The sequence below is a fragment of the Tauraco erythrolophus genome, chromosome 1 (assembly GCF_009769465.1).
Source record: "Tauraco erythrolophus isolate bTauEry1 chromosome 1, bTauEry1.pri, whole genome shotgun sequence".
Taxonomy (NCBI): Eukaryota; Metazoa; Chordata; class Aves; order Musophagiformes; family Musophagidae; genus Tauraco; species Tauraco erythrolophus.
The window spans coordinates 109,065,511-109,087,332 of record NC_141465.1 but is presented as its reverse complement, the minus strand read 5'-3'; the positions used below and the strand labels follow the sequence as shown (position 1 = coordinate 109,087,332).

Sequence of the window (21,822 nt, the reverse complement as noted above, 5' to 3'; positions counted from 1 at the left end):
AAATTACAAGACTTATCATATGCATGATGCACTGTATGAAATTAGGAGTATCTGTGGTAATCTTTTTATGTTTATATAACACATGGAAGATTATTTAAATTGGAGGAGGGAAGACTATTCTCACATTACTTAGATTTTGTTGAAATAAGCAGCATTTTAACTAGAGACAGAAGTCTGGCCAAAGGTTCAAACTACTCACATGTGCTGGCCAGACAGTTGGTTGAGAGTCATCAGGTTTGATAGACTTTTCCACTTTGGCATATTTTTCCACCTTAAAAAAAAAAAAAGGAGATATCAGAAAAGAAAGAACAATAGTCAGTCTTATCGGGCCAGAGTTGAAGTCAATCTAGCACAGCTGCTTGTTTTTAACAGTGGCTAATATGATAGTCTTAAAAAGTGAGTGCAAGAAGCAGACAAGGATAGCTTGACGCTTGGTACAGCACCCTCCCTTTGTGTCATGCATTCAGGAAAAGTGAATTGGAGAACCTTCAGAACTTCCCATTTATTCTGTTACACCATATTTGATACATTACACTTAACAAAAGTGTGAAATGTGGCTTAAGACTACAGATTGAAATCACTGCTTGCAATGTGGAATGGTTAAGAAATTTCACAATACCAGTAACTCCTAAAGACTCTGATTAGGTCAGGTACAACTCTGTTGAAGCGCAGAGGGAGAGAAGGTTTGCACAAACTTACAACATCATTTCGTGTGTAACGCGCACTCTTGCCATCCTTAAGCCCAAAGCTACAATCCTGTCTAGTCTACCAAGTCCCTTCTGTGTATGCTAGTAGTGTGCATTTTGGCAGTGCCAGAAACCAAGAACGTTAACGCTCCTGAGAGAAAAATGCACACAGTGATCAGCACAATTCCCAACTAGAATACTCTGTGTAAAAATATTAAACTATCAAAAATATTATGCCCTATAGTATCACAACATATCAAAAAAAAGGAATTTCTATCAAGCTGAGAAGTGACTAATTTTTAAGTAATTTCCTTACCTCATTTCTTTTTCTATTTTTTATATTCTCAGGCAATTTCAGGTAGACATCTGCTCATTGAACCCACAGATGAACAATACTAAAGGTCTGTTCTCACTGTTTATCTCACCCAAACTACCATGTTACAACTGCAACGTACTCCAATGTAGTTTAGCTTGTGTTTATGCCTTTCAGTACATAAAAATAATTTTAAACATTGAAGTCACTCACACTTTTTAAAAGTCATTGTTATGTGACACTGGATACTCTTTAGTCACTTCTTCACACAATACAAGGTTCGATACAATTGCTAGTAATAGCTAATGGTAACAACTGAACTTACATCCACTTCAGAAGGTGCAGTCAAGTAGCAAGGGTTCTGTTTCCACATATCTACACACTGGAAAGTGAACAAAGCAGTATTAATGCATTGAATGTTTTACATAAATAGTTAAAATACATCCACCTATGTCTTAGAACACTTACATTTCCAGCTTTAGAAATCTTGAGGTCATACTGCTGGGCTCCTTTCCTCTCCTTCCTTTTCTGTAAGTAGTCAAGTAGTCTGAGCTGAGGTGGAGTTGAATACTGAGCTACTTCCTGCTGCCTGTTCAGAGACGACCTTGAGTACCTTTTGAAGCACCTATGGTAAAACGACAAGACAAGCCTGTAAAATCACCAAAACGAATAGTAAACTGCTTGTGCATAAACATAAAAATACGTAGGGAAACACTGTTTCCACTGAGACTAAAAGACAGGCTTTGAAATATTACCTTAAAATTGTTATTCTTCTATGCAACTCAAATATTGGTTCAATAATTTTTAAAAATACTAGCATTCTGTTCACGTGTTTCAGCACATGATGGTGCTGAAATATGTGAACAGATGGTGCTGAATAATGTGGTTATTCTTGAAACACATAATTGAAGTACACTGTCAAAATTAGTAACTAACCGAAAAGTTACCAAGATTAAAATATTTGTCTATTCTCATAGATTTCAGTTCTGTCAAACGATCTGTGTACTGCTTATGTAACTATAACGTTACAAACACAGTAACTATCCTTTATTCTTTGTCTCATGCCAAATCCATTGGTACATTAATGCTGTCCTGGACATTCATTTAACACTTCTGCATATTTTTCTCATGGAATGCTTGTTGACCACCAATCTCTAATTTTAGACAGCCTGATCAATTTCACTGTTCATACTTATTTAGACATTACCACTGGTCGTACATTAGTGTAGTATTTCCATGTTAATCTAGCTTTAAATATTCCAGTAATTCTAATAGATCATTAGTACTTTTTTTTCATTCTACAGAGTGCATGCAACAAGTATGAACCATTTCAAGCTTTTTGTGGAAAAAGTGAACAACTATGTACAAAAGTGAAACAATTTCAATGTCTTGTATATAGTGCATTCCACATTACTTCTAAGTTTCCTAAGGTTTTAATATGCCTACACTTCTGGTTAGCCTAAAAGTCAAGCATATAAATAATACCCCCGATTTCCTCGTGTAGGGTTAAACTTGCACATAGCTTTTCAAGAATCAGAGACCAATATGCAACAGATCCTTTTATACATTTTATATTACAGAGCTACCATCTGACTCAGTTACCATCTGAATTATACAAAAAAGGACAAAATCAAAACTGCAATACAACATATTATGTTATGAAAATATTTACACATTCTTTTGATGTATGAAAATAAGCATATTACAATATCTACTACTAATTAAAATGTAGTACAAAATTGAGCACTTTCAAATAAGATATAATTTCCTGACGGCTCCTCATATTCCTAATATTTAAGTAGATACTACTCTGAGCACCGCATATGAGAAGCAAAATTTTCATGTAAAGTATTGCTTGTATTTTTCTTTAAAACACTACACGAAGTTTGAAAGAAAGTCTCGACACACTTGACACTGAAAACTACCGTTTCATGGGGCGAGTATTCATCTTCTGCTTGTTGTACAGGAGTCTGTTTGTAGTACAGGTCACCGCTATTGAAGGATCAAGACACAAAGGCTCTGCTGTAGCCAAAATAAGTTGGCTCTCAAGTAGGAGTTTGTCCTCCTGTAATATAAACAGCTATTAATAAATGTAAAAACACAAAGACTTTAACACTAATGATGTTCATCTATACCTACACACATATGCACATTATTTCAAAAAAAACTGAAAAAATTGTTTGTGGATAGTCAACAAAAGAAAATATTCAACAGTTGAGTATCACTAACCATTATTGTAAGTTACAGAGGTTTGAGCGGGGTTTATAGCAGGAAAGGAAATCCTTCTGAAAAGTAGGGAAGGTGTTCTAGTTTTCTGTTTGTGGTTTTTTTTATTTGTTTGTTTTAAATAGAGTAGCAGTGGCAATGAAATCCATTTTCTGTCAGTGATTTATATTGATGGACGGGCAATCAGTGCCATAAAAATTATCTACCTGGGACTTTAGATCACAAATCGAAATGGATTTGAGTAAGACTGTGGCTCTGCAATACAAATGGGCACACTGAGTACACCATGTTGTTCAGCATTTAACTACCTGTAACTGTACAAACCCTAGTTTCTTAGGATTCTCTTTACTGTAACAGTATCAAAAGCAAAGTGATACTAGAGGAGCAACTGTGTCATTAGACTCCAACTGCTGTTCTGGGGCTTTATGTTGAAGTTGAATGAAGCAAGTGACTCCAAGATTGCCATTCTGCATCACCAAAAATTAAGGTCTGATTCTACAAAACTTTTAGGAACTCCTAATGTTTTCTATGGTATCTTGCAGGAAGATGCTAATAAGTTAATTTGGCAACTCTGAAGCATGTACCAAGCAGCACTATGCACATCACTGCCAGTTTTAATTATATAAAAACATAACCAGCTTTACTTATCAGATTTTAAACTAAGTGAATTCACAGCATCACTGTAAAGTTTAAAAATAACTGCTGACTCACCTGTGTCCATTTGTGGTTGTCACTTGTTATAGAATGCACATCACAAATTAAAGTCTGAGGAGAAAGACATAATGGTAAATTAGCCTTCAACTACATAAGATGTTCAGTAATAGTTCATATCCAGACTAGGAACTACTTTAACAGTGAGGAATGACTTAAGACACTTCTTACCTGCATTGTAGGACGCAAAAGAATGTGCTTGCTTTGGTACGTTGGAGATTTCATATTACCAGACTGCCTATAGTCACGTATTTCTGCTATGACACATCCACAATGAAAAATATTAACCTGGTTGAAATAAACAAAAAAAACAACTTGTAAATACACAAATACTCACCAATCTACCTCAGTCCTTGCCTCCAAAAAGATGTTTGTTATGTATCATATAATATTCAGTGATACTACGAATAAAACTAATCACTAATTTCATCAAGACCAGTGGTCTTTGCTACATACCTAGCCAGACCGAACACACAAGCTTCAAATGTAGTGCTTTCATGTGCCAGCAACGTAGTTTTAGAGAAATTCTCACGTCAAATATTTAATGAAAACAAAGGATATTTTGCTGCAGTACTGAGTCAAAGTCGTTTGGCAGCCTTAACTATAACAATCTCTTTTCCGTCTCTTTCTCCTCAATATTTAATGATTTTTTTCCCCTTATATATCAATAAAATATTTATTTGAGGCATTAAATATTATAGGTCCAAATGCACAAATGCTTTACATCTTGTGGTTGGAATAACCTATGTGAAGAATACAAAAAAAAAAAATCAAGGTCTATCTGGGTACAAACCATAAGTTCTTTTTGAAAACAAATTTTCAAACCTGAGATTTTTCTAAAAGATCAACCAAAATAGGTGGTAGCTCCTCTGCATCCAAATATTCAAGCAGCTCTCCTTCCTCATAAGGTAGCCGAATGGTCTCAGAATCTGAATTTAAACAAAAATATATTGCTTTTATTTTGCCTTTCAAGTTCAAACTTTAACAGTGTGAAATCTAAAACAAGCTCACCACAGGAAAAAGTAGGGCCAGTGGAAACCTATCCAAACTGGCTTGCTTTTTTTTTTTCCCCACAGTGTTGATCTTTACATCCATTTCTGTTCCCAGAGCTTGATTTTGCTCTTACTGTGCCAAAAGGCAACATGCCTTTATAGCTCAACAGGACCAAACTCAGCTGATACACTGTACGCTCTTATTGCGTGTCACGGTATCAGTGGCCTGAAGATACAACTTAACGAACACAGAAGCATTTAGTCAGACCGAGATTTAAGGAAGCAGTGAAAGAAACAATTTGACGGTAGGAACCTGAAGTGAGAGGAACTCAGATAGGCAACTCAGGAAGAAAAGGGAACAGATAGGAAGATAAGAGAAAATAAGAGAATGGAAGGCTATCAAAAAGACTCATACCTACTGATTTACACAGCACCATTAGAGACTGTTTACGAGCACCTGACAGCTTTAGGCAAATTTTTAGTTCAAGTACAGGTTTTTTGGATTATGTTAGAAGAGAAACAGTTAAACTTAAGCAACAATACATTCTAACTATTTAGAGAGCATTCTGAGTATTTTTAAGAATTAAATCGCAAAAATATTACCTGAACCATTTTTTCCCCTGAGCATAAGTGAATAACCCTCATTTCCCGGATAGAGGTTCACTACCAGACATGACAACGTCTCCTGCATAACCAGCTTCTCGAGTAAATTCACATTTCGCCTCAGCTTCTGCTTTAAAAGTAAACATTGCTCATGAACATAATACTATCAAGTAATTAGCAGCAATAAAAACAATCGCTAGCATGTGAGTACAATTTAGATTAATGTTGGAGTACATCTCTAAACAAGCTCAGTTAAATTTAATTTGACTGTATTCAGCAGAGTATATTCATTATGTATTATTATATGTACTTATACACACAGACTTTCTTAAAAAAACACTCATTTCTAAAAAACTCTTGAATTATAAGTTCACAGACAACACAGTTAACATGAATGATCCTCAGATACAATGTTGTAAATCTACAGTGCACTATTATTTGTATCATTTCTATGAGCATCAGTTACACACTACACATTGTTTGACGACAACAACAAAATATTTAGTACTTTTAAGTATTCCTGGCAGAAGCAGATATTTATCTATTTCCAGGATTAAAATATTGAATTACAGCTTTTGGAAGCTTTCTTAATTGCACTGTCTTGTCTGTATTTGCTGAAATCTGATCGAGCAACCGCAGAGACTATCCTCTTATTTAACTGTAAGAATTATCTCTTCCACATGTAAAGGATTTTTAAAAATAATTAGTATGTTTCAAAGACCTCATGTACATCCTACAAATGTAAGCATTTAAAAAGCCCCATTAGAACATAAACCAAAGAATTTTAAACCTCAGATAATTTTACACCTTCTGGCTGGAGGCTAGATTTTATAGCTGAATATCAGGTCCCAGTGCAGCCATTCACTGGCAGTTAACCCTAGCACTCTAATCAGCCTGCCCAGCTACTCATTTCACATAGACTCAGATAAGTAGTAGTGGGGTATCTCTTTTTGAACAAATTTATCTTTCCAGAGATATTGAGAAGATAGAAAGTAGAATCGTTACTTAAAGGGGAACGAACTAAGAGAAAAGAACTGAAAAGTCCCAATCCCACAGCAATATAACCCAACAGATCATTTTAACAGGCACACAGAGAAAAAGAAGGAAAATCTTTTCCATCTCTTGCTACGTAGTTTTGGACCCATTGCCCAAAGTCAACTCTTCCCCAGGCATCATGAATTATGGTGACTACATCTTACTGGCTTTTGCAGTTCAGAAATCGTGGAAGCTAACACAAAGAAAAGGACAAAGTAGCACATAAATCCTGGATAATTAATGGGGAAAGAACTGGAGGAGCAGCGGAGAATGAAGGAAAATATGTCATGGCAATGATAAGAGGTAGAAACTGCTCAGGAAAGCCAATTCCTCACATAGGACTCTGGAGATGCAGCCTGTTATGCCAAATCTTCTTCAGCTAAAACTCCTGTTAACTGCCCTGCAACATCTGCCTCAAAAGAGGAGACTACCCGTACACCACTTCAATCTTCAGACACATCGCTGAGTAGGGGATACAGTTATTGGGCTTTCACTTAAACACAGCACGAAGCAGCCCGAGGTACAGTAAATGCCATTTGAAAGTAAAGTCAACACTCAACCACTCTGACATGTTTTCTCTTTAGAACTGAGAAACTGTCATCTCTTGATAGAAAAGTTTTTGTGGTTTTTTTTTTCCCCAGTGTTGGCCAGATTAATACTTTCATATTTAGCTACGCAATGGCATTAGAAGGACAGAAAGGAATATAAGGATTCTCTAAGAGCTAATTTAAAAAAGGATCATCAGGTTATGTAAGAGAGGTTAAGAAGAAATTAATTATTTATATGAAAGTTATATTTAAAAATAAAAAAGACGGTAATAAAAAAAACAACAAAACCCCATTCCACTCTTCTACCACCAGGACAGAATCAATATTGCTTCAAGAAGTTGTTACTAGTAATACTATTAACATTTCTAATCCAACTTTACTGTTTTCATGAGCTGAAGAAAAAGATCATTTAATTAAGGGCATTATGCCATTTAAAATACAGCCACTGAATAATTTATTCTACCTAGAAACCACTCATGGAATTTCTAAATAAACAATTCACCTTCTTCCCCAGAAATTTGTCTATGCATGGAAGAAATAGCCGTAAGATCTATTTTTATGGAAGGCCTCTGCTCCTTAAACGTCTCATAAGTAAAAGATATAATGGCAATTCAATTGTAATTAAATTGAGTTAATCACATCATTCTCTAATTTAAATTTATTTGGTGAATGACACGTTAGTTTTATCTTTTAATTTTTAGGTTTTGTTCAATAATAGTTGGCCAGTTATGGCTTGGGTTTTTTTTGCTTGTTTCATTTTTTTTGAGCTTAGGATGTTGATGGGGGAAAACAGGTAAAGGAAAGAGGAGAGGACAATCACATAAGCCTAAGACCATTTTTGACACTGCATTCATATGACCTCAACTTCTTAAGACACACTCTATGCACACTTTAAAATATAAAGCCTCTCCAAGACATTGGAGTAAATTAGCATTTTAAGTACAAACTTCCATAAGCAGGTAAAGCTACACGTCACTAAACACAAGGTTTTTTTATGACTGCAAAAATGAGCTTTCTCCTTTGAGCTGGCTATTGGAAATACCACCTGAGACCTGGTACTAGGCATTAGCTCAGGTCTTGTCTGGAAAGACTTTAAAGATCAAAGAGTGGCCTGAGGTGTGTTACATGTCTTAAGCATTCATCGCAGTACATCGTAAGAGTTCAGACGCCAAGCAGCCAGGCCAGTTATGCTGCTCTGTTACATCAGCCAAAACTCCTAACCCTCTCCGATGTCATCCACAGAAAAGCAGCACTCCTCCCTCCTGGACACGCACCGCAGTGACTGCGCAATGGCTGGGAAGCAGCACAGGGAAGGCACAGGTGCTTCCTTTTGCTTCTAGTGACTCCTGATGACTACCACTGAATTCAGAATACCGAGTACTCTTGCCTAACGAGACGAAAGTAGTGATTTTATGCTATCTTTGTTACTCCTCCATCCTTGGCTATGAGCAAAATGTTAATATCTGTTCCTCCAATGGTGCACTTGTGTCAACACAAAATTATGATTTTATCTTTATCATGACTGCTTTTCTTGTCTCTCACTGTAGCATCTTAAATCAACTTTCCCACTTACCTTTATGACTGAAAAGTTGGTCAAAAAACATAAAATAAACAGATCACCTCCATAAAAAAAGCTCTTGTAGCTATTTACTGTATCTCTGAAATATAAGTCTAAAACAACCACCGCAGGTTCTTCCCTTGACTTTGGACATGTTTCATTAATCCCAGCACCACTTTATGAATGCATAGAAGATGCACCTTGGAAGGTACAATTCTGTCTCAACTTCAACAGAACTATGAACTATTTGAAAATTAACTTCAAGAACAATGCTAAGCATTGCTTCTTCAGGAAGCACAAAAAGCAAAGCAGAGTTTTGTCTATATTGACTGAAAAATAAAACCCAACTCGACAAAATGACTTTAGGAAGCACCATTTTTTGGTTACAAAATACAAGGAATAAACTCAAAGATATTTCAGCTCTGGGGCCTCCAACATAAGGAGGACATGGAGCTGTTGGAGTGAGTCCAGAGGAGGGCCACGAAGATGATCCAAGAGCTGGAGCACCTCTCCTATGAGACACGCTGAGAGAGTTGGGGCTGTTCAGCCTGGAGAAGAGAAGGCTCCGGCGTGATCTTATATCAGCCTTCCAGTATCTAAAGGGGCCTACAAGAAAGCTGGAGAGGGGTTTTTGACAAGAGTGTGTAGTGATAGGACAAGGGGCAAAGGCTTTGAACTGAAAGAGGGGGCATTTAGATTAGACATAAGGAAGAAATTTTTCACTCAGAGGGTGGTGAGGCACTGGAACAGGTTGCCCAGAGAAGCTGTGGATACCCCATCCCTGGAAGTGTTCAAAGCCAGGTTGGATGAGGCGTTGAGCAACCTGATTTAGTGGAAGGGGGTTTGGAACTAGCTGATCTTAAAGGCCTTTCCAACCCAAACCATTCTAGGATTCTAGCTGAACTGAAATCAGAGGAGTAACAAACTGAAATTCTTGTGACCTAGCTGAACTGAAATCAGATCCTGAGAGAACACTGCAACTCCTAACCAAGTTTACTTCCACCAGGATGTAACTGGCTGTGTCAATCTTTAGGCTGCCATTCCAACAGACACTAGTAATAACAAGACTCATAGGACAAGGGCCATGCTGCCTCTATAGCGGAGGCAAGAAAACATTTGTTTCATAAGTAACACCTAAGGTAAGTTTTTGCAGCTCAAACTTCAGGAATACTGTGGTCTGAAAGACGTCTGCTTTTTTCAACCTGATGAGGTTAGCTTTACTTCAAAATGCATTCTTACAGTCAATTGTTTCCTCACTTTACATATGCAAGTCAGTTATATTTTCTTCAAGAACAGAAAGATGCATGCAAGATGGTTTTATGCAATTTCTCAAATACATCGAGCCCTGCACATCATTCATCACCATTAGAGATTAATCAAGGACAAAAAAAACACCCACCCAAACCAAACAAAACCCCCTCACTGTTATCTGGCACCATTTGGTTTATCCACGTATCGCAATTACTCATTCCCCACAGTTACCAGGGTACCTCTTGGAAGCACTTCTACAGCAAAGTAGCAGATATGTGCTTTACTATTTTTGCACTAGTCTAACGTGGAACTCAAGTAACTTGCATTAACAGCGTTCTGAAACTTTCATTACTCTATGATGTTTTCATGCTTGCACACTGATGCTACTGTGTGCAGCTGTCAGAAGCACTAATTGAGAATAGGTGACTGATCAGTGATTTTTATTTTTTTTTTTTTGTAATGGAGCTCCTCAAATTTACCTGCCTAGCATAGATCCTTCCAGCCTACAGACCAGATCTGTTTTCACATTTGTGTTTAAGACTGCTTCCAAAATTATTGTTTTGATTTTTATTTCTTTCAACTTTTAGGTACATGAATGCTGCAGACTAGACTCCAAATGAAACAAATGGCTCTAGATAATCACCTCAACATAGTTGCCTCTCTAGTGTGCATATGCACGCATAGAAGATACACTGAGAAGTAATAAAGCTGGGCAGACTGGACTAATAGAGGAAGAATGACTAATTAGTCCTTCATGAATTATTGTGGAAAAGAGTATGAGTGACCGAGTAAACTGCAAGGTAGAAAAGATGAACATGGGAGAGATGCAGTATTATAAGAGCTAAGATAAAGTGAGAAAGTTAAGACTGAAAAATAATATTCAGTGCCGATTTAAAAATTGCTTCTGAGCGAAAAATATAAATTAAAACTTGTACCATCAAAATGATACGATATTAGAATAGACACTGACAGCTCTGTACACTAAAACCTTTAAGCTACATTCAAGTCATTGGCCAAACTCTAGTCAGGATACTATTTCCTTCTTCAGCTTTATTGTGCAAATCTGCCGACTAACCAGTCCTATGCTCATGGATGAAGTTTCGCATTAGCATTATCTTCTAACCTTTGCACCTTGATCTTTGAGCTTCTCATTTTCAATAATTACAATCCATAACATAAGACCAGGATATCTATTAATTATCCACATTTTAGTTCAGTGAATGAAGGCTCTAAATAAATTTTTTTTTCTGTCATAATAGGCTTCCAATTCCTCCATAAAGAACTTAAAATTTTATTCAGATTTGAATACATCAGATCAGCAATAATCCACTACTACTGCGATGTCATAACTCTATTCACTACTTCAACTTTATCGGTTAGGTAAGTTTGCTAAGGGTCTTCTAGTTTAGCAACAACTATTGTATTCAAATCCTACTTTTTTTCCAGATTTCAGTCTAGCCAAGCCTGATCTTCTCTCTGCTGCTCAAATAACTTGTTACTCATTCACTATTATGTTTTAATATTTTCAAGTCTGTAATTTGCTTAAGATCTTACTCACGTTTGTGATTTCAATCACCATCATATGCTAAATAAAACCAACTACATCAGAATCACCAAAAGAATTACAGGTGCTCAGTAACTAATATCTTGTTTCCATCTGTCTTCTCAGAGGTTTTTACTTCCTTGGGAAGCAGCAATACAGCAGATTCCACACTTGTTATTCTCATTCCATTTGATATTCACAGTTTAGCAAAGTAGCCTTTTACACCTTAGATTTATTGTTTGCTATGTCTGTTTGAGCTTCTTTGTTACAGTTAGGAAAAAATTTCACAAAATGCCTTGGCAGTTCATCAGTTACCCGAGAAATAAATCTAATTGGCAACAAAGCACAGACTCTGAAAAATTCTCTGCGTTTTTTCCCATGGCGGCCATGCTAAGCAATTGACTCTGAAACAGTGACGCTGACGACAACGCGTGCAGCATGGACACGGGCCCTGATCTTCACCGCAACTCATTTCAGTGACGCAGGACAAGGTGAGAACGAACAGGTCACTCAAGCCAGCCTAGGCCTTACTATTCATATTGTATCACTCAGTTATTTTAATAGTACTGTGATCTAATAAACTTGTTAGACACATCTTTGCATTCCAGGCCATTCTGAAATTCTCTCTTTTCATATACAGAAAAGCATCTCAAGAGCACAATATTTAATATCCTCTGCCAGCATCCTACTTTATCACCTTTAAAAACAGATTTAGGGTTACCAGGTAGCCGTTGGCCCTCACATCACCTTGTTTTTATTTCAAACTGAACTAAGATGACGCTATTAAATTACAGAGTTTAGTCTACCAAAGTCACAACAATTCTTTGTATTGTTAGCCTTACATGATTACTACAGTAATGAGAATTTACTCGGTTTTTAACAAAGGAATTAAGTGAAATAAAAAAAGTATTTTCTGAACTTGCCTGTTCAGATAGCAATGAAAAGCTTCTCAACAATTTCCACTTACCTTTATCTCAGGCTCTTTTTCACATTCTTCTATATACAAATCATAGAGTTTTTGAAAAACAGATTTTCTGAAATTAAAAGAGCTTAAAATGTAACCAGAATTAAATCAAGCAAGTGCTATTTTCAAGCTACATACTGAAACTATTACTACCTTCCACTGGATAAATATTTTCGTTTGGGAGGTCTCTGGCGGGCACTTTCAATGATATACTGGAAGAGAAAAGTAAACCAAAAAATATCATATATATTACAAAGAAATTTAATTCTAGCTACCACACAACTTTTGATCATTACCAGAGAGTGTTCTATGCATACAGAAAGCAATTAACAGTTATGGTACATGACTGTTTCAAAAGTGTACTAAGCATAGTCTGGTGTATGTTACAGTCAACAAGGACACATCTCATTTAGAATCATAGAATGGTTTGGGTCAGAAGGGACTTCAAAGATCATCTAGTTCCAACCCCCCTGCCATGGGCAGGGAAACCCTCCACTACACCACGTCGCCCAAAGCCTCATCCAACTTGGCCTTGAACACTTCCAGGGATGGGGCAGCCACAACTTCTCTGGGTAACCTCTGCCAGTGCCTCACCACCCTCACAGTGAAAAGTTTCTTCCTTAGATCTAATCGAAATCTCCCCTCTTTCAGTTTAAAGCCATTGCCCCTTGTCCTATCACTACACACCCTTGTAAAAAGTCCCTCTCCAGCTTGCCTGTAGGTCCCTGTTAAGTATTGGAAGGCTGCTATAATATCACCCCGGAGCCTTCTCTTCTCCAGGCTCAACAGCTCCAACTCTCTCAGCCTGTCTTCATAGGAGAGGTACTCCAGCCCTCGGATCATCTTCGCAGCCCTCCTCTGGACCCGCTCCAGCAGCTCGATGTCCTTATTGTGTTGGGGCTCCAGAGCTGAAGGCAGTATTCCAGGTGGGGTCTCATGAGAGCAGAGTAGAGGGGCAGAATCACCTCCCTCGACCTGCCGGCCACACTTCTTTTGATGCAGCCCAGGATACGGTTGGCTTTCTGGGCTGCCAGTGCACATTGCCAGCTCATGTTGAGCTTCTCATCCACCAGCACTCCCAAGTCCTTTTCCTCAGGGCTGCTCTCAATCCATTCTTCGCCCAGCCTGTACTTGTGCTTCGGATTGCCCCAACCCATGTGCAGGACCTTGCACTTGGCCTTGTTGAACTTCATGAGGTTCTCACAGGCCCACCTCTCTAGCCTGTCAAGGTCCCTCTGGATGGCATCCCTTCCCTCCAGCGTGTCCACAACACCACACAACTTGGTGTCATCTGCAAACTTGCTGAGGGTGCACTCAATCCCACTGTCCATGTCTCCAACAAAGATGTTAAATGGCCCCACTACTGACCCCTGAGGAACACCACTCGTCACTGGCCTCCACTTGGACATTGAACCATTGACCACAACTCTCTGAGTGCGACCATCCAGCCAATTCCTTATCCACCGAGTGGTCCATCTATCAAAACCATGTCTTTCCAGTTTAGAGATAAGGATGTCGTGTGGGACAGTATCAAATGCTTTGGATAAGTCCAGGTAGACAATGTCAGTTGCTCTTCCCCTATCCATCAATGCTGTAACCTCATTGTAGAAGGCCACCAAATTAGTCAGGCAGGATTTGCCCTTAGTGAAGCCATGTTGGCTGTCACCAATCACCTCTTTATTTTCTATGTGCCTTAGCATAGTCGCCAGGAGGATCTGCTCCATGATCTTGTTGGGCACAGAGGTGAGACTGACTGGCCTGTAGTTCCCTCGGTCTTCCTTTTTTCCCTTTTTAAAAACGGGGACTATGTTTCCCCTTTTCCAGCCAGTGGGAACTTCATCAGATTGCCACGACTTCTCAAATATGACGGATAGTGGCTTAGCAACCTCATCTGCCAGTTCCCTCAGGACCCACGGATGCACCTCATCAGGTCCCATGGACTTGTCCACCTTCAGGTTCTTTAGCTGGTCTCGAACCTGATCTTCTCCTACAGTGGGCGGTTCTTCATCCTCCCAGTCCCTGCCTTTGCCTTCTGTGACTTGGGCTGTGCAGATGGAGCTCTTGCCACTCTATCAGGGCTTTAGCCTTTAACTCTATCAGGGCTTTGGCTTTCCTAACCTGATCCCTGGTTGCTCGGACAATTTCTTTGTATTCTTCCCAGGCCACCTGTCCTTGCTTCCACCATCTGTAGGCCTTCTTTTTGTGTCTGAGTTGATCCAGGAGCTCGTTGTTCATCCATGCAGGCCTCCTGGTGTTCCTACCTGACTTCCTCTTTGTTGGGATGCACCTCTCCTGAGCTTGGTGATCCTTAAATATTATCCAGTTTTTTTTCCCAGTTATTTTTTTATTTAGCTGTGAAATACAGCATTTCATAGCTATGGTATGAGTTGTATACAAAGTCTTGATTTTACATTCATGTTTTGTAATTACAGTAGTAAATAACTACTGTAGTAGTTACACTACTGTACTTAGTTAAGCACTGTAGTAGTTAACACTGCTGAAGTTATGCCAAGATACAATCCAATTCATGCGTACAGGCTCAACAATATTTACAAACTAAGAACTCCTTCAACATAACCAACTTGAGGAAGTTTAATTTTCCCCTTGTTTCTTGCATTTACACTAGTTTTCTCTATAAAGCTGTCTATTATAAATACAACTCCTGTACATTAAATATTTGTATTAGAAAGAAGAATAAAGATACCATCCTACATTATATGTACTTATATTCTAACGTCTTCCCAAATCTCTGTTGTCTGAGGTATTTTGATTAACAACTTAGATCAGAATTGCAGTGAAGGGAGGTTTTCTCACAGAAACATGTATTTCCCATAATAGGGTTCAAAGTAACCATTATATTAGATGTCAGCATGAAAGAATATGAACGTGAAGGCATTGTCTCTTTGTTCTAACTAGGTTACCCTTGAAAACACAAACTGGATTTTACCTGCATTTCTGCCAGTTGCCTCTAGATCACCACTGTACTGCTCTGCTTATTTCACAGCACACAGATTTGCTGGTTTAAAAGGGGAAAACTCAAGTCCTGCATAATCTACCATTGTTGCATCTCATTATTGCACCTGGGCAATCCCAAGCATAAGTACAGGCTGAGTGGAAAATGGATTGAGAGCAGCCCTGAGGAAAAGGACTTGGGAGTGCTGGTGGATGAGAAGCTCAACATGAGCCAGCATTGTGCATTGGCAGCCCAGAAATCTAACCATATCCTGGGCTGCATCCAAAGAAGCATGGCCAATAGGTCAAGGGAGGTGATTCTGCCCCTCTACTCTGCTCTCGTGAAACCCCACCTGGAGTTACTGTGTTCAGCTCTGGGAGTCGCAACATAAGAAATACATGAAGCTGTTGGAGGGGGTCCAGAGGAGGGCCACGAAGATGATCCGAGGGCTGGAGCACCTCTCCTATGAAGACAGGCTGAGAGAGTTGGAGCTGTTGAGCCTGGAGAAGAGAAGGCTCCGGGGTGATCTTATAGCAGCCTTCCAGTACCTGAAGTGGGCCTACAAGAAAGCTGGAGAGGGACTTTTTACAAGGGCGTGTAGTGATAGGACAAGGGACAATGGCTTTAAACTGAAAGAGGGCAGATTTCAATTAGATATAAGGAAGAAATTCTGCCCTCTGAGGATAGTGAAGCACTGGAACAGGTTGCCCAGAGAAGATGCGGATGTCCCATCCCTGAGAGTGTTCAGAGACAGGCTGGATGAGGCTTTGAGCAATCTGACCTAGCAGAAGGGAGATTGGAACTAGATGATCTTTAAGGTCCCTTCTGACCCAAACCATTCTATGATTCTATGATGTTCTCAGTACAACAGGTAAGATAAATATGTGACAGCAATTTCAGTGAGAATTTTGCAAAAATATGTATGAGTGATTATTCATACACACATATATAATTATATAATATCCTCCACTGCTTTTCAGAAAAAATACAAAAATACAATAGTTATTTTTTTAACTGAGAAACCAATATATTATGTGCAAACAAAAAACTTAATTATTCCTTACCTCTGCACGATCCAATGCCAGTTCTAAAGCTTGTTGCTGCAAGAGTTACAAAGGTTTTTTTAGAAAGTACATGAACTGTTCAAACGTCCTCAGACGTAAAAACCACTACAAAAACTCCATTACTACTGATATGAATTCGTAGTTAGAAGATGGGCTCAAACGTTCTTTGGCACATATTAAACTTAGCAGCTGAAGCCTCATGTAACCACATCAACAGCAACTAATCTCATTACCAAGTGTCTACACTTGCAAGGTTTTGACTAAATTATGAAATCTTAAAACAATGAAAGGCAATTAGAATTAAACATAGGAATAGAAAATACACCTAATAAAAGTAATAACAAATGTTAACCAAAACAATTAGAGACTAAAATGTAGGCTACGCTACTCAAAAAATACAGAGAAGTGTTTTGGAGAATCTTCCAATTTTCAGAAAAGCTTAGAAATTCTTGTAACAAGCAGTCCTTCCCACACATATATTTGTGTTGTTTCCTCAGTTTAACCCATCCCTATCAGCTGTCCATGAAAGCAAGTACCTTTACCGGAACCTCAAGGAATGGAAGGCATGTGAGCCACATCTGATACATGGCAGTACTGGTAATTTCATACATTACAACAGAATTCAGGGGAGAAAAGCATACAACAGTGACAACAAAGAAATATACTGCAAGAGCTTTTTACCATTCACCTATAGTGTCTCCAATACAAAATTTCTTACCTGTTCATAAAAAAATAGCATTTAATGTTACTCATTAGAACCTGCCACTGCAGAACATGAAAATTTTAAACTGCTTAGGTGTTTATATGAACATGTCAAATACTCATGCTTTCTATATTGGTCTAGTGGATAATTGCATGATTTCAGACATTCAATTCGCTGACTGTTTGACAATTGGGAAAAATCCATGGCAATATTGTCACCTGTAAGTAGAAGAATACTATGCGGAGGCAGGATTTATACTCTGTACTCAACTGTCTGACACTAGTCATGACTGAAAACACACCACTAGCTTTCTATGAGGATTTCTGTGATGCACTGGACAGTAAATAAGTGTTTAGAAGCATTTACCAGCTATGAAGAAAGACATCCCTGAAAAAAAAAATCAGAACTCGGGAGTGACAAGCAAAAATTTTTTTTTTTTTTAAGAAAATGAGAAATACTAATGGCATTCTCCTCATCAGCCAGATGGCTAGCAGACTAGAGTGAAAAGATCTGAACATATATTATCTGAATCATAACTTACCATTGTAGTTGAAGCCAGGTGACCAAATGGTAGAAGAAATACTTAAGAAGTTTGGTGCGGCAGGCAAAGAATCATATTTTATGGTCACACGTAGGGTACTGAAAAAAAAAATCCAGAAGAAAAATATGACAAAGAAACTAAACAAACATTTTATTTAAATACAACATTTTCAGTGGTTAATTGTAGTTAAATTTCATTTGCATAGTATCCTTTCCTCCAAAAGTAGAATCAAAAGAGTTCCGTTCTGTGTAAGTGCAGAGGTTCCTATTCTAATGACTACCACCACAATGCACAGTTATTTTACACCAGTTATATTAAACAGTAAAGTGAATAAGTTATAGTTAGTTACAAGCATATAAGTGAAATTATATAGCCAAGTACTCTTCTCTATTGCAGCAGTCTACCTAGACACCCCAAATATCACATCCAAGATGCACAGAAGGCTAGAATATTTAGCATTAATAAGCAGCCATAACATTTAGCATATCCTATTAGGTTTTTTGTTTTGCTTTTACAAAGGTATTATTCCATGGACAACAATTCCACTAGCAGTGCCTTCTAGCACTATTTGGAGATGTTTAATACTGACTCACAGTAGGCTGTCAATTACAAAGTGAATAAAATTTGCACAACACTAGCATGTTCCTTAGATGTCCTCGCCCTCAGATACTATATCCCTATGACATTTCATTTTTAAATTCAGCTAGACAGTTGAATGAAAAAAGAAAAACCTAACTCAAACCCCCCAACTTTAAATCCTGTCCTTAGTATCATTCCTAATGAGATGCGAAAACTCAAGTCAATGTTGCTTTCACCTTCGAATGCTATATACAGTGCCTCACTATATTTGAAACATTCGCCTGAGAAATTCCACCACATGTAACTTTGATTTGTGAAAATATTTCTGTTGCAGCTACATTCCACATCAGCCATGGCTTTGGCAAACACCTTCCTAGCTTTCAGATGACAGATGCCTGCTACCTCACACCTCCCTCAACCTTACTCAGCTGTTTCAGCGTGAAACCAATTTCAATAGAAGAAAACCCAACACAGTGACTCAGAGCTCCCTGCAAGGCTGAAACCTGTTGGCTTCTGGCAGAGACCGAGGTGGTGGGCGAAGAACAGACTGCACAGGACGGCCCTGGGGGGCGTTCCTCCGTGCCATCCCACAGGCCAGCTGCTTTCCGAGCAGCTCACGCTAGAGCCAAGTCCTAGAAGTGGGAGATCGAGAGAGCACCCAGCCCGACTGCGAGCGAGGCGCAGGTGCCAGCCCCGCGAGAGGCGGGCAGCCCGGTTCGCCCAGCCCTGCTGTAACCGCCCCGCTGAGCGCGGCCAGGCGGGCTGCCGGGCCAACCGCGCCTCCGCGCCCGCCGGAGCAGCCGCCGTCTCCGCGGACACGGGCCTACCTGCGAGGGCAGAGAGCCACCGACCGCAGCAGCCAGCCGGAAAGGGCCGGGCCAGGCCGAGCCGCAAGCCGGGACGAAGGGCACAGGCCAGGCCCTCAGCTCCCGCGGCCCACCCGGCCCGGCCCGGCCCAGCCCGCCAGGGCGCAGGGGGTCGCCGCCACCCGAGCAACCGCCCCCTCCCCGGCGTGGGCGGGGGGAGACCCGTGACGCCGAGCGCCGTTACCTGCCGGGCTCCCGCGGGGCCCTGCCCCCCGCACAGCTGGCCCCGCCGCCCGCTCATCCGCCCCCGCCTCAGCCCACCGCGGCGGCACCCCCTGCCGCTTCCGCCCCGCCGCTTCCGAGTCGCTCCCGGAAAGGGCGGGAGCAGTCGCCATGGCGACGAGGCGGGTGGGGGTGAGGGCGGGAAGCGACTGGCCGCGTCGCCATGGAGACGGGAGGGCGGGCTCCTGAGCCCCGCCTCCTCGCCGGCGGCGCGCGGGCCCGGCTCGCGCCGGGGGCAGCCGTTGGGCGCTGAGGGGCGGAGCGGGGCGGGGCGGGGCGGGGCGGCTGAGGCGGGCGGTGGCGGCGGCGCTGTGAGGCGGGTGTTAGTATGGATACCTGTGCGGGCCGAGGGTTTGCTGCTGTTGTGACCACCTGGATAGTTTTTCTCGTGTCTCAGGGGTGCCCTAAGAATATTTGAAGATTTTTGGTGTGTGGCTCCCGGGCGGGAGTGCGTTGTGGAAACTGGTTTATCTGAGGGCAGAGAGGAAAGGTGGGGTGGTGGGCGGTGGTGTAACAACAGTTCAAGGATAGAGGTGGATTACTTGGGAAAGGTGTGGCGAAGACGTGGCTGAGGAAGCGTTTCTTAGTGTGAGCTCGCTGCCTGGATGTAAATTTCAGTCGATCGTAATGCTCAGTATTTTCATAGTTCCCGTTTGCGGTATACAGAAAATATTCTAAAGAATGATACTAGCAACATTTAAGCCTCTTTTCTTTGTAATAGATTATTGTAAATGTTTTAGCAGATGCTTCTGGGAAACTTGCTTGTGCTGATAGGTGTTTCATCAGATCATTTTGCAAACTACCATCAGTTTGAAGTGACAAAAGCTGATTTTAAAATTGCATTAAAAACCTGCTGTTTGTAAAATAAAAAAATGACTGCCTGTTTGGGGGTGGTGGTGTTTGTTTGTTTTTCTGGACTGTTCAATTTTCTGTAAAATTAGACAAAATAGATAGAACTGCGCAGCAGTTTTGTATATATCTGTTCAAATACACACTGGAAATTTCTTTGAAGTACATAGTAAACAACAAAGAGGTTGGAGGCAGCTTGAGAAGAAATTTACTGTAACATCTCCCTCTACAGAGGTTTAATGATGCCTGTACTGTTATGGGCAGATACTTGTCTGACAATGATCAGATCTGTCTGCAAACAAAGTTAAATAATATGTTGTTACAGATTAACAAATATCAGGATTACTGGATAAAATATCTTTTGTGATAAAGGACTGAAACATAATCATGTTAAGAAAACAGTTTAAAATAGTATATGTATTCCTAACAAAAATAGCAATTGAGAAAAAAAGTATTTTACACTCAGTGTCCCTCAGCATGGACAGGAGAGTCAAAGGACGTGGCTAAAATAAGATATTGCCGGGTTCACTTGAAACGCCTACAGTGCTGTCTTGGGTCACTTCTATGCGCATCCTCGCAGGAGGGTTCCTGGTTGGAAAGTGCTCCTGGTATGTATGCTCTAAGTATTTCCAGGCTCTCCCAGGCACATCTACACTATACATTGCACATACTGTCCCGGGGCACAGCACCTACCCGGTTTGTTGCCAGTTACTCCCAGGCCTTTCTAGCACTTCTGGCTGAGTCACGATTTATTTGTCCATAGCAATGAGCAGGCGTGCTACTCTGTGATTCAGCAGTCAGTCGTATATGAAATACCACACCTAGCACTACCTTTCAATGCCTTTGTTAACCTTGCAGTGCTGGCATGTCCTAACAGGAGTGACTTGAAAACTCAAGGAAATTTAGACACAGGGAGCTCCAGGGAGCTCTGGACAAAGAGCGATGCTGGACTGCTTCCTGTAGGACCAGCCAGGTACTCTCTCTCTTTGGTGCTGACACTGTTTTGGTTTCAGCACCGGATGCTTCTTAGGCCTTCTATGTCTCACAATCAGATCATAGCCAGAATGCTGGAAGTCATAATTGCCTATAATCTCTCAGAGGTTCTCAGTACCTAAGGTGAAAACCTCTGATGGGATTAGAGTTCTTTGGATGTGGGAATAAACAAGATGGGCACCTAATCTCAGCATGTGAAAAGCTACTTTGGTGGTTTGTCAGGAGCCTATGTTGCTCCAGAACACCAGAGACATGACCAGGATCTCATCCTGGTCCAAGAGCAGATTGCAATTCTTCCTGGCGTGGTCCAGGCACCTAATAGATGCATGGTACAGCAGTTCTGGAGCTGCGTTTGATCCAGCTTTGAAGATGGCCTACCTTTGAGCAGGCAGTTGGCCTACCTTTCAACCCAAATTTTTCTATAGTTCTTGCTGTATGCCATCTGCTTCACATTATGCTATAACTGTAAAAGTTACCAGAACTTTCATAATTGTCATTATGAAAGCCATTTTTGGTCACTTTTTTCTGTGAACTGAAGAATCCTGGGACTGTGAGAGTGTTAAATTGTTAGCTAGGCTTTGTTTCAAAAGGATTACTCAGATATATTTTTTAATTTCTGCTT

At 40.2% G+C, this 21,822-nt stretch overlaps 1 protein-coding gene across 4 annotated transcripts in view; it reads right to left on the bottom strand.

Annotated features, from left to right (window-relative positions):
• The window catches only part of SUPT20H (SPT20 homolog, SAGA complex component), a 39,084-nt gene extending 19,733 nt beyond the window's left edge, over positions 1–19,351 (bottom strand). For 2 of the 4 annotated variants that reach the window (XM_086620938.1, XM_086620928.1), the window contains exons 1-13: positions 19,321–19,351; positions 17,692–17,789; positions 16,448–16,483; positions 12,584–12,642; positions 12,434–12,500; positions 5,532–5,661; positions 4,762–4,865; positions 4,108–4,224; positions 3,937–3,990; positions 2,925–3,064; positions 1,468–1,624; positions 1,325–1,381; positions 200–271 (exon numbers count right to left, since the gene is read on the bottom strand). In XM_086620938.1, coding sequence (XP_086477064.1) covers positions 200–271; positions 1,325–1,381; positions 1,468–1,624; positions 2,925–3,064; positions 3,937–3,990; positions 4,108–4,224; positions 4,762–4,865; positions 5,532–5,661; positions 12,434–12,500; positions 12,584–12,642; positions 16,448–16,483; positions 17,692–17,694 — 996 coding nt within the window. In that variant the 5' untranslated portion in view covers positions 17,695–17,789; positions 19,321–19,351. Of the gene's footprint in view, positions 1–199; positions 272–1,324; positions 1,382–1,467; positions 1,625–2,924; positions 3,065–3,936; positions 3,991–4,107; positions 4,225–4,761; positions 4,866–5,531; positions 5,662–12,433; positions 12,501–12,583; positions 12,643–16,447; positions 16,484–17,691; positions 17,790–18,773; positions 18,799–19,320 lie in introns of those variants that run through there. The other 2 variants (XM_086620945.1, XM_086620919.1) reach the window with 2 other exon arrangements.
• Positions 19,352–21,822: the final 2,471 nt, after the last annotated feature.